General features: G+C 42.6%; 1 protein-coding gene across 1 annotated transcript; it reads right to left on the bottom strand.

Annotated features, from left to right (window-relative positions):
• Positions 1-281: 281 nt before the first annotated feature.
• Positions 282-3,984, bottom strand: LOC119329885. The gene is made up of 2 exons (XM_037602985.1): positions 1,460-3,984; positions 282-1,037 (listed from the first exon to the last, which is right to left on the bottom strand). Exons 1-2 carry the CDS (start codon positions 1,995-1,997, stop codon positions 1,027-1,029), a joined length of 549 nt encoding a protein of 182 aa, XP_037458882.1. The 5' UTR covers positions 1,998-3,984; the 3' UTR covers positions 282-1,026.
• Positions 3,985-11,938: the final 7,954 nt, after the last annotated feature.

Genomic DNA, 11,938 nt, shown 5'->3' with positions numbered 1-11,938 from the left:
CAAGTTCAAATGCTGACTGTGCCAAAAGGTTCCTAAAGAGAGCATGATCCTGAGAACAAAAGGAACTTGAATTAAATCACTTATTTGCAGAAATATAACATTGTGGTTGAACCACTTATTAAATTTGAAGGAAGTAATGATAATATTTTATCAATCTCACCAAAGGAACATACCACCGATCCCGAGAACATGGTATACACCTGGCTCGACCAATTATTAGTTTTTTTTGTTTGTCTCCCCAAAGGAACATACCACCGATCCCGAGAACATGGTATACACCTGGTTCGACAATTACATTATTATTATTATTAATTACTGCCCAAGCTAACCCGATTTCACATGCCACCGATCCCGGGAACATGACATGCTACTGTAGGTAGCCAGGCTTATTTATTCATTATTACTTATCTTAAATGAACAACGCATAAGAACAAAAACAGGAATCATCACTTCTCCATGTCTGGTTCACATGCTACCGATCCAGGGAACATAGCACGCTAATCCATAGTGGTTAGGTGATTGCTCTCAATGGGAAGACACTTGGCACAAATTCAGCATCTAAACATGGTGATCTAGGTGTATCGAGGTAAAAGCAAAAAATGATTAAGTTTTCTAGTGTACTAGGGATTTGAGCACTCAAAACTAGTAGCTTTCACTACTTTCAGCAAAGCAAGCATTGTGTACATCACTAGTTTACATGGCATTCAACAATCAGTTCGCATATTCTCGTCAAGCACCATATGTCAAAGGTAAAATTCAGTGGGACGACATTTAAGAAATGGCTCAAGCAACCCAAATATCAAATGATTTCAGCATGTATCAATGGATGATATATTAAGATTCGGGTCATGAAACAGCTCACCGGGTTTATATAGGAAGTAGCACTCGCTCAACGCTCTCTAAACTGCAGCTCTTCTCTTTTTGCTTCTCTATCCCCATGCCTGCTCCAGCTTCACTCTTCCTCGTGTGTGCCCCCTTGCTTCTCCTCATCCCCATGCTCTGAGCCCACCAGGGTCCCAAGGAATGTCACCTCGAACCTGGTCAGCATGTAATGGATCATGCACAAGCAAAAACTTGAAAGAGCACTTAACGAAAGATACAATGCAAGTGGTAGGGATAATACCCTCCAAGTCATCAATCGAATATCCAATTACATAAGCATAGCTATAAAGCACATGTTTAGGATGGTAGAAATCAACAAGGTCGACACTAACATGAGGATGAAATTTATCATTAAACTCAAGACTAGCATGGGAATAATATGTTTCATTAAGCATAGGACTAGCATAAGGAAAATAAGTGTCATCATCAGGAATGAGAGCAATGCCACCAACAATGTATGTATGATCATGTCCAAGCAAATAATTTTTCAAGTCTAGCTTAATTGATGGTATAACACAATGGAAAGTAGCAGCAAAGATCTCATAAGGAAGCATGTAATTAAGAGGATTGGATAAACCTGCTAAAGCACGCTCCTGTATGACGATGGGCAAATGCGTTTCTAGTTCTTCATCTTCAATCACATCAACTTCTTTTGCTTCTTCAAGAGTAATAGATGATGAGTCTTCAACTTGATCACTTTGTTGTTCGAGCTCTGGATCATCTTGTGCCTTGGCTTCGAGAATTTCTTCTTGGATCTGAAGTATCTCTTCCTCTGGACTCTCGCTATCTTGCTCAGCTGAATGTGAAAGTGTTGGAACCTCACATGTATCAATGGATATCTCAGCCACACTCAACTCAAACTGTGATGATATAGTACTGCCAGCGTTGATGTTCTTCTCAATCTTCCTTACTTCTTCCACTAGCTCCTTTCCACTCTTAATCTTCTTCATTTCCTCTAGTATCACCGGCCTAATTGGATAATCTTCGGCACTCCAAGTGAACTCGAGACCAAGCAATGTGAGCTTGTCTATATCATCAAAGTCATCTTGTGTGGGTACTTGTGTTGAAGATGTTGGTTGACCAAATGGAGGACCATTTAACTCCATTGGCAACATGTCCTAGTGTTGAGGTATATGAGTAGGAGCTGAATAAATCTGTTGTGGAGCATAGTTGTGGCTCTCCTCTTCATACCTAAATCCCTGCATTGGATAACTAGAGGCAAACGATGAGATCTCAGGGTTATTGCTCCTATATGACATATTCTGGTTTTCAAGCCACCCATGTGTGTAATTGTTTTGGTATGAGCTAGGCTGTGGGGCAAAGCTCATGCCATAACAATCTGGAGTGTGAGAATAACCATGCTGACATTCAGCGGGCGAATGGCCCTGAAATCCACAAATATGGCAAGTAGGAACAACATAAGGATGGCCTCTGGAATAAGGATCGTAAGAACTAGGCCTATCCTCAAAAGCTACTTCTCGCTGCCGAGCTAAATCATCTAGTTGATGGGAACTCTTACTTATCAATTCTTGAATACTTTCCGTGTTGTTTGTTGTGTTGCTTGCATAAGCCTGATGATCTGAATAGAATGCCATTTCCGAGAAGATAATCCAACCTGCAAAAAAGGAAAAGAAGACAAAAAGATACTAACTAAAACAGGGGTTAGTGGCTAGAAATATATCACAAATAAATGGCACAAGATGAAAATAAGAAAAACCTAGTCTATAGCCTAACACGGTCACTTGACACTAGTCCCCGACAACGGCGCCAAAATGATCAGTTGAGGATAGCGGGGTTTTTTACGCCCCAAACTACGGATGTCGTGTTCTCCACAGGGACTAGGCGACGACGACTATGCTTGGCTAAAGCTAGGTAACACAATTTTAAGAGATGAATGCAGAAAATAAAAAAACTAAACTAACAAGGTTGTACCCAAAGATCGTCACCAAAGAAAATGCAAAAAAAGGCAAAGGAAGGTTCTGATTTTCTTCACTGTCTTTTTGGTATTTTTATTATACTTGAGGAATTAAAATACACACCGAGAAGATGCAAGACATGTACACATATAACCATCTAACATGTAAGAAGATGGAAGAAACAATATTATACTACAGACTAGAAATGCTTCACATCACAATTCACAAGTACATTTATCACAAGAAACTGAGACAATATAAAAATCACATGCACTGGAGCTATCAACCATCCTTAAAGTTCAACGCATAATTCACAAGAAGCAATCTGAAGTTTTACAAATCACTAACTAACGGACAGGGCACAAATATTGCACTAGTACAAAATCTAGTTGATCAAGTCTCAACACTAATAGTTCGCAAAATTACACACACGCAGCAGTAAAGAAAGGAGAAGTTCAGAGAAGAGAGACAGCAGGAGGTTGGAGTTCAGAGCAGCAGCTGCAGCATGGAGGGTTGAGAGAGCAACAGTAGAGGAAGAGAAGAAGGAGCAGTAGCTTGGGCGCAAGAAGAGCAGCAGGGGCGCATAGGAAGGAGCAGCAGCAGAGGTAAGGGAGGAAGCAAGAGCAGCAAGCTGGGGTTCAGAGAAGATTAGGAGGATAAACTAGCAGTGTTGGGTTCAGAGAAGAAGTGGCAGCAACAAGTTATGGTTCTGAGCAGCAGCAAGGTTAGGAAAAGAGGAAGAAGAACAGCAGCATGAGTTGCAAGAGAGAGGAGCAGCAAGGAGATGGATGGGCGGCGGCGCGAGGTGATGAGGCGGCGCTGTGGATGGCGGTGGATGGATGGCGCGGGTGATGGATGGACGTGCAGGGCGATGGTGGAGGTGTTGGTGGCGCGCTGGGGTGCGGTGGTGCTGGTGATGGATGGCGCAGGTGATTGATGGAGGCGCAGGGCGATGGTGGAGGTGTTGGTGGCGCGCTGGGGTGCGGTGGTGCTGGTGATGGATGGCGCGCCGCCACACCGGCCTGGCCGCGGCGGCGGCCGGATGTGGAGAAGGAGGGATGAGGGAGAGAGATGTGTGCCAGGCTCAAAGGGGAACGAAGGAGGCGGCTAGGGATTTTATCCCCTCCTCCGATCTGTCACCTTTTTTAATTCGGCCCCCCTCCTTCTTTACTTTTAGCACAAGATGATCCTCTCTTCAATAGTTCGCCCACTGGTTACTTCGTTTCTTCTCGCACAAGTCCATTCTTCCTCCTCTTCTTCGTTCTCTTAGCCACTTAGTCCGGATCTTGAAGTTTATAGTGCATTCTCGCACTTATCTATAAAAGAAACAAATGACTAGTAAATGACTCTTTATATGATTTTTATGCAAATATTCAATATTTTACAGCAAGAATTGATGGTCATATCTCAATAAACCGCATATTTGAGTGACAAAAGATGTGTATGAAATGTGCTTATCATGGTCACCGGAGCTATGTCGACGGCGAGCTCGGGCAGCGACGTGCTAAAGACATCCAGGGGGATATGCCTACGGCGAGCAAACGACATGGAGAAGAGGGGGGTTCGACGCAGGACCTCACAGCGAGTCGGACGAGGTAGACGGAGAGCTCGAGGAGGCGGAGACGGCGACGGAACGGCGATGGTGATCTTGGCGTCGGGAGGTTGAAGACGAGCTCGGTGAGGTCGTTCGGGGGCTTCCGGTGCCGCATGGCTCGGCGGAGAGGGCTAAGGCGACGAGGTGGAGCTTCTGGACTGCTCGAGGGGACGAGGGAGAGGCGATGTCCGCGGTGGTGCTCGTCGGCGGCGGCGGGCGCGTTCGGTGAGGTGGGGAATGGCGAGGGAGAGAGCAAGGGGAGAGTGAGAGAGGTAGGGAGGATCGAGACGACACCAGGGCGTTCATCTACACGTCCTAGGGCTCGGCGACAAGCAGGAGGTGGCGAGGCGCGTGCTCGCGCGCGGCGGCCACACGCGTTGTCCTCCTGGTGGGAGGTAAGTGATGACTCGCAGAGGCCAGTGGGTTGGGCCTTTGCTGGGTCGCCAGGTAAGATTCTTCTCTCTCTCTCTCTCCCTCTCTCGCTCTCTCTTATTTTTCTTTTCTATTTCTGTTATTTTTTTTGATTTAGTTTGGAAACTAAACCACTTTAAAACTTTCTGTAAATTTTTGTGTGACCTCAAAGAGCTAGTCCAAGGTCACATGCAAACTTACAAAATATTTGAACATTATTTCTTATATAGCAGAAATAATTTCAACCCAAATATATTATTGATTTCAATCAAAGACCCAAAATAAATTATTTCTGTGACTCCAAAAATACTGGTTTGAATTTTACCTCATGCCAATATTTTCATAGAATAACAGGAACATTTTCTTGGACTCATTTGATGAGATTTAAATGTTGGTTATTTTTAGAGGTTTTCTGGGGCTTTTGAAAATTCCTCAATTCAAGTTTCATTTGAATTTAAACATGATGCTCACATGGAAGCTAGCATAGGTCGACCAGAATTAGGGATGTGAAAACTCACCCCCACTAAACAAGAATCTCGTCCCGAGATTCAAGACGTGAGGTAAGAAGACAAAGGGGACACTAAGTATCACAAACTTCATGATCTAACTGTCTTCTCGAGGTTGTTGATTTGTTGACTCAATCGATCTTGATGTCTTTGCTTTCGAGATCTTCATCCAACATGAGGACAAAAAAAGAGAAACATGTCTACATGGATGGATCATCTTAATGATCACAAGATCAACTCACGGGGTGAATCATTGAAACATCTCTCGAGCTGAGACATGAAGCATACAACTAGAGGGATGGAGTGGAACAGATGATGAAGGTTCACTAGGTAGACAACAATTCCACACTTAAGAGGGTGGTGAACGGTTGTCAACGTAGTGAGCAGTTGATTTTCCATGATACCATAACGAGACATCTTGGAGGAGGTGACTCGTAGAATTAATACCCTAAGTGGCAAAAAGAATTACTTGTGAGATAAAGATCATTGAGACTCTCTATTCCAGCCTAAGTCAAATCTCGAGCGATCATTTGAAAGAGTCTGAAAGGATGACATACTCGGACCAGAATGGATGATTTGGATTACCTTGTTGAGGACAAAGCAATGGATGATTTTGCTTATCATCAGAGATGGATGGGACCCAAGGTAGGATGGCACAATGACGGTGCAAGCTGGGAGAAAAACTGCAAATGCTGGGAATGATTCCAGTAACTGGGGAGAAACTCAACAGTAGAGAGTGATTCCACTGTTGAGGAAGTTATAGCATAACCGAGGAAATCTGGGGGCAATCCCAGTTAGTGACTATGATAGCACCTAGTGCTTGTGCGTGCTCTCAAGAACTTGAGCACTTCCATATTCATCAAGGTTTTACCAATATCCATGACAAGGATCCCGGCAACACAACATACCACCATGATGGATACTGGTGGAGGATGCAGATGCAAAAGAAGATATCTCTTCTCAGATTTCACCTTAGCAAAGCCAAGGGAACAAAATCTGGATGATCGACCGATAGACATTTAGCACTCCGCTTCTAATGTTCTCCTTGATGTACTAGCGTATCCCATTCATAGATATGGTTTGATATCTAGAACATCAAGTAAAGAGTCGGACTTCGGAAACACAAAATCCATAAGGGGACAACTAGGGAGTAAATCCTGCGAAATCCCTATGGGGAGGTGGCCAACTTTCTCAATCAAGATACTACAATAACAGGTCTTCCGCTTGGGTGTGTTGGCCAATATTATAGTTCTTGGGAGATGTTCCAACCATCATGTCTGCCTGAGATTCAGATCTGGTTGGTGTCAGAATATTCCAGACTCATCAAGTCTAGAAGGAAAAATGAAAGTTTGCAACACAAATGGACGAGATGACATTGCGAGATTCTCGGGAAATGAACTACGATAGCAAGCTCCAAAACACGAGCTGGTTTTGCTACACATATGTGAACACGCTGTTTCAGACAAGCATGACCACGTAGTAGTCTTATAATAAAACACTAACGAGTTCAGGTGGGGAACCATCATCGAGGATATCAAAGTCCTTGTATAAGGTATTCTCTTAAGAAGGAGCTTCTTCTCCTTGAACAAATAAACCAGTGGCTTGGTGTGCTACAGAATACATATGGAGTGGAGGTAATTAATCTACCGAACCATAGTATACTTTGCACATGTGTGACTAACTTGGGATGATTCCAAGGAAGCAACATTGACTTTATCGAATTCATGGCGGCAACTTGCATCAAATGCACATGAATTAGAGGAAGTCACTTCTTCCATCCATGCATATGCTTCATGAGCTAGCATGAACAAATGCTTTCAAAAGTTTCCAATACTAGCTTAATGTTCAACAAGATTATGGAGAAGATAAGGATGTTGTCGATGGGCTCAACAACAATTCATCCTGGTTTCCATATAAATGGAATTCCACAATTATGTGAACATGGTGATAGCATTGGTCAGACCAAAAGATATAATGGAGTATGCTCGAGGAGCAACCACGAGTAAGACAACATTACGGACATCGTTGGTTCAAATTTGATTTGAGAATAGCCCACACTCAAATCAAAGTTTTGATAAGATAATAGGTCCAACAACTGATCATAGGGACCAATCGATGAAGATATCATATTTCTTCAACATACATACAAGATATCCCTTAACATGAACTAAGTTGGACAAGCTTTTATCTTCCAGCTCTCCAAGTTGATGTATAGCTTAACCAACTAGCTCAGGGTATCCAACATGGATTCTTGGAGAAAGGGTGGTTTACAGGCGTCATGTTTTCCAAACATGTATTTAATTTTTGTATAGTACCTAGCAAACACATTTCCTTGAAATATCTTCCCATTCCTTGTAAAAGGCATGAGAATTTACTAAATAGCACGATCATGGTTTTCCACACCATTCTCGTGCACCTTCTCATGCACCAATTGTTTGAATTTGAATTATGTGCATTAATGCCTAGAAAATGCACATAATCCCCTAAATATTGTAAATGAACCCAGAAAAGTGCCAAATCTGAACATGGTGATTTGCAGGGTTTATGTTCATCATAGAAAAAGACTCATGGACAAAGGACAAATTAAATTTGAATTACCATTCAATCTGGGTGATTTACTATCGCACACAATTCATCTCCGTCGCCTCTGTGAATTGTGTGTGTTCACCCACACATGCCAAAGGAAAAAAGAAAACCCTCACCCACTCGTCCCCACCCACTCGTTGCGGACTCCTCCGCAAATCTGCACCTCATGAACTTCTATCGCGGCGGCCACCCTAAGCTCGGTGGCTGTTGTCAGCGGGCGGAGGTCGCACTCCAAATGGCACGAGATTTCACCCCTACCACTTGTCGTCGCTAATCTGCACCGACATTCTAGACTCTAGTCGATTGGGGTTTTCTGCGGCATTGGGCCGAGGATTTTCCTCATGGAGAAGGTAATCAACTTAGCAAAATATTCACTCATCTCTAGTCGCAGTCAGTCCATCGCTGTTAATCAACCGGCAGAAATCGCCGTGGATTCATTTTTGTTCTAGTTGATTCGTGGGTATTCATTCATGTGTCCACAGTGCAAGCACAAATCGGGCAAGTGTGGTCGTGGCCAGTCGGAAACGAAGTTCTATCTCACCATTCCGGATGACTTTAGGGAGTGCTCGGTATGTTCAATCTCAACCTACCATGGTCGGCATAGCCAAAATTTGTGAACATATACTGTATGTTGCTACATTTGGATAAAAGGTACGGAGCCACGTGCAGCCTAGATGTCAAGCCGATTCCCCCCTATATTAGGCAAATATATGATGTATTGTTCATTCAGTTACTCTCATATTTGCATCAAATCTTTGTTACATTATCTATTTTTAAATATATAGTTTTGTACTTTGCTTTCATCTATATATTGATCCGTTCTATTAGTTACTCCCATATTTGCATCTTACTCTATTATTTCAATATATCTAATTTATGATCTTAATTTTCGTTTCAAGCAGTACATCCCTTGCTTTGCAAGAACAATAGTAGAAGGAAATTTTGGGTTTTACTTTGTTGATGCTTCCATGGATGTCATATTGACAACGTAGCATGGATTTACAATGATGGTTAGCGTAAAACTTGATAAAGATGGTCACTCCTATTTTGATGCGGACCTTTGGAGAAAAATGTCTAAGTGTGATGAACTGAAAGCTGGCAATAAAATTCTTGTGCATGCACCACAGCTTGGTATAATTAACATGGATGTTTACTTCCCCATCGTCATCAGTCGATCAAAGTCTGATCGTGGTTATTGTCCTTTGAACTTTCTCCCTGCTGGCATATTACTTAGCAAAATCGGGGTATTTGTTCTGACTAATTGATCACTATTTAAGCAACCAACTGTGATTTCATTTTTTGACTCTGTTCCTAAGTAGTAACAAATTCTATTTACCAATTTATGCACACTATATATTCTTCTTCCATGTTCTGAATAAATAATGCCTTTCCACCTTTTAAGAAGGATATGTTGGATGCATAGTGAATGGTCTTTATGTTACTAAGCATACCAAAATTCACTGGAAGGACTTGAAGCATGTCATAAACTTTGTTAATAATCTCACAGAGATAGCACATCGTATGAACGCTGGATTTTGGATGGGATTAATACCTATGGTGCACGCACTGAACAAGACCAATTGTGTGCACAAAACACCGGTAAAAAGTGTTATTTTAATGTTGATGCCCATAAACTATATATATATCTTCAATGATATGTTATAATTGGTTTTTATTTTACATTTCAACAGAAATTGCCCACTGTAGCAGTTCCTGGATCGATTTCCTAGCGTGGTCGAATTACACTTGTGCCTGCTAATAACACCAAAGTGATTGCAAGGTACTACATTTCCCACAGAAATGGAACCATTCAAATTAACAAGTTCTCGCTTGTCGTGGCAATGCATCCATATTGGAAAATTGAGACACTGTTCTACTCATGCTCTACCAAGGCATATGAGGGCTCTTCCTTCTCATTGACGAGATGCCGACTCACTGTGATCAAGCTGCTTCTAGCAGATGGTTGTGGTTGTTGGCCCTCAGCCTCTTAAAATGTGCTAGTTGTTACTATGTTAAGTATGTATATATGGACCATATGGTTGTTGGCCCTCAGCCTCTTAAAATGTGATAGTTGTTACTATGTTAAACTTGTAGATGTGGACCATATGGTTGTCAAAACCATGTTACGAAGATCCTCCTTTTATCGAATAGTGTAACCACTATATATATGTTACTCAAATGATGTTAGCCAAGTTCTTAAATTTTCATGGAAAGTATTAGTATCGTACACAGTTCATTGAGTTTAAGCATGTGCCCGATGTCCAGAAGGCATTTGCATATTAACTATCCATATTGCAAATTCACACATGTGTTAACATAAGGAAATGTATGTGTAACTTACTAATCATCGCACACGAGTACTCGCGGACGCATCGTGTGCGATACTACTAGCCACCGCAAGCAACTAGTTTGCATTTTTCAAAGTTTTTTGTACACACTGAATCGCACATGAACTAACTGTATTAACCGTCTGTGTTGTAATTTCTCATCAGAACCAGTTCATCCGAGTCGGCTGTTTGCTTCATATCACACACATCTTGTTTACATGACTCATTTGTGTTCTTTTGGCTCATCGCAAACAGTTCATCCATGTGAACTATATGCCGCCTATCACACACATCTTGTCATGTTGAACCATTTCTGTTGTGTTCCCTAATCGAAAACAGTTCGTCTGAGTGAACCGTATGCCGTATATCACACACACCTTGATCTAGCTAACCGTTTCTGTTGCACTCCCTTATAGCGAACAGTTTATCGGAGCGAATTGTATGTCGTATATCGCACACACATTGATATGGCTGCCCATTTCTGTTGTTCTGCCTCATCACAAATAATTCGAGTGGATCAACCGTGTGCCCTGCATCGCACGCAACTAAAATCAGAACCATGTTTGATAGCTCCACCATCGCAAACATTTTGCATCTTTTTTGACATTCTTTTACATCATGGTTTGCAATTAATGTGTCGCGCATAGTTTCGTCAAAGGGTCTCTGATCGTAGTGTCACGTTAGTAGCATCCTACAATTGTGGATGTATGAGGACGACAGGGCCGCCTGCTTCGCTAATGAGTCTCAAAAGCTTGCTCGTGACGCCCTCTTCCTGGTCTTGAGCAACCTCGCTTTCCATCATCCGGACCTCAACCTTGCTGATGGCTTCAAGAAGCTGCCACCAGGTGCCGACACTTCTGCCTCTACGGAGAAGGCCACCCACCTTGCTGACAAGGTTCTCTCCGTCTCAAGTGTTCTCGGAGGTCGTCGGGGCCAGCCTTCAACTATTCCTGCTGCTGTGTCCCCTGTAGTAAGACACAATATGTATCTCGTTTTTAGGCTTTGTACTGTTCTCACTTTAATGCTCGTTGAACTGATGTTTATATGCTAAAGCACGCTATAGCTCTTGTGTTTATCCATTGGTATTCGTATAGTTAGTTTCCTTGCATACTTTTGTTGCCTGCGAACAACATATTGCCACGATTTCTTTGAGGAACGGATCCTTAGCATTCAGCTGGCAAGGACACGCTATGGTAGGTTTTTCCTTAACAGTCCTTGATGCTGCCATCCACTTTGTTGTGCAGGCTCAAAACATAGCAAGGGCGCAAACAAATATAGCAAGATTCCATTGTACAAAGGACTTGTCATACGAAACCTTGGTTCTCCGAGGGATAGGCAAGTGCATGCTCTGAAGAAAAACTAACAATCAGGCCAACTTAGCTTCTGTCTATGGTCCCTCCTGCCAGGGTGTACATTTGATCACACATAACATATTCTCTTCCACCCATAGCTGCCCCTCCTATCTATGTCTCCTGGGGAGACCGTGCTCGCATATCCATTTTTGCTCTGCAAAGATGAAAAACGGGAAGGAGCACAAGGAAGGGACTAGGCAGTCCATTCATTACGTACCCAGCCCCGGCATGAGCTGGGGGAGTTAGCAAAAATGTTTGCAACTAATGATATATGGTGGAAAAGGAAAAGAATCGGCCCCTCCCTCTTTTTCCTTCACTTCCAATGATCTCTCGGCAGCTGGCATGATGGACATGCTGGCGCAAA

Source organism: Triticum dicoccoides, chromosome 1B (assembly GCF_002162155.2).
Source record: "Triticum dicoccoides isolate Atlit2015 ecotype Zavitan chromosome 1B, WEW_v2.0, whole genome shotgun sequence".
Taxonomy (NCBI): Eukaryota; Viridiplantae; Streptophyta; class Magnoliopsida; order Poales; family Poaceae; genus Triticum; species Triticum dicoccoides.
The sequence above is the reverse complement of the archived record's forward strand: the minus strand, read 5'-3'. Positions and strand labels throughout refer to the sequence as shown.

Excerpts from the sequence above, each read along its gene's own strand:
- LOC119329885 (XM_037602985.1), bottom strand. The coding sequence starts at position 1,997 with ATGTTGCCAATGGAGTTAAATGGTCCTCCATTTGGTCAACCAACATCT.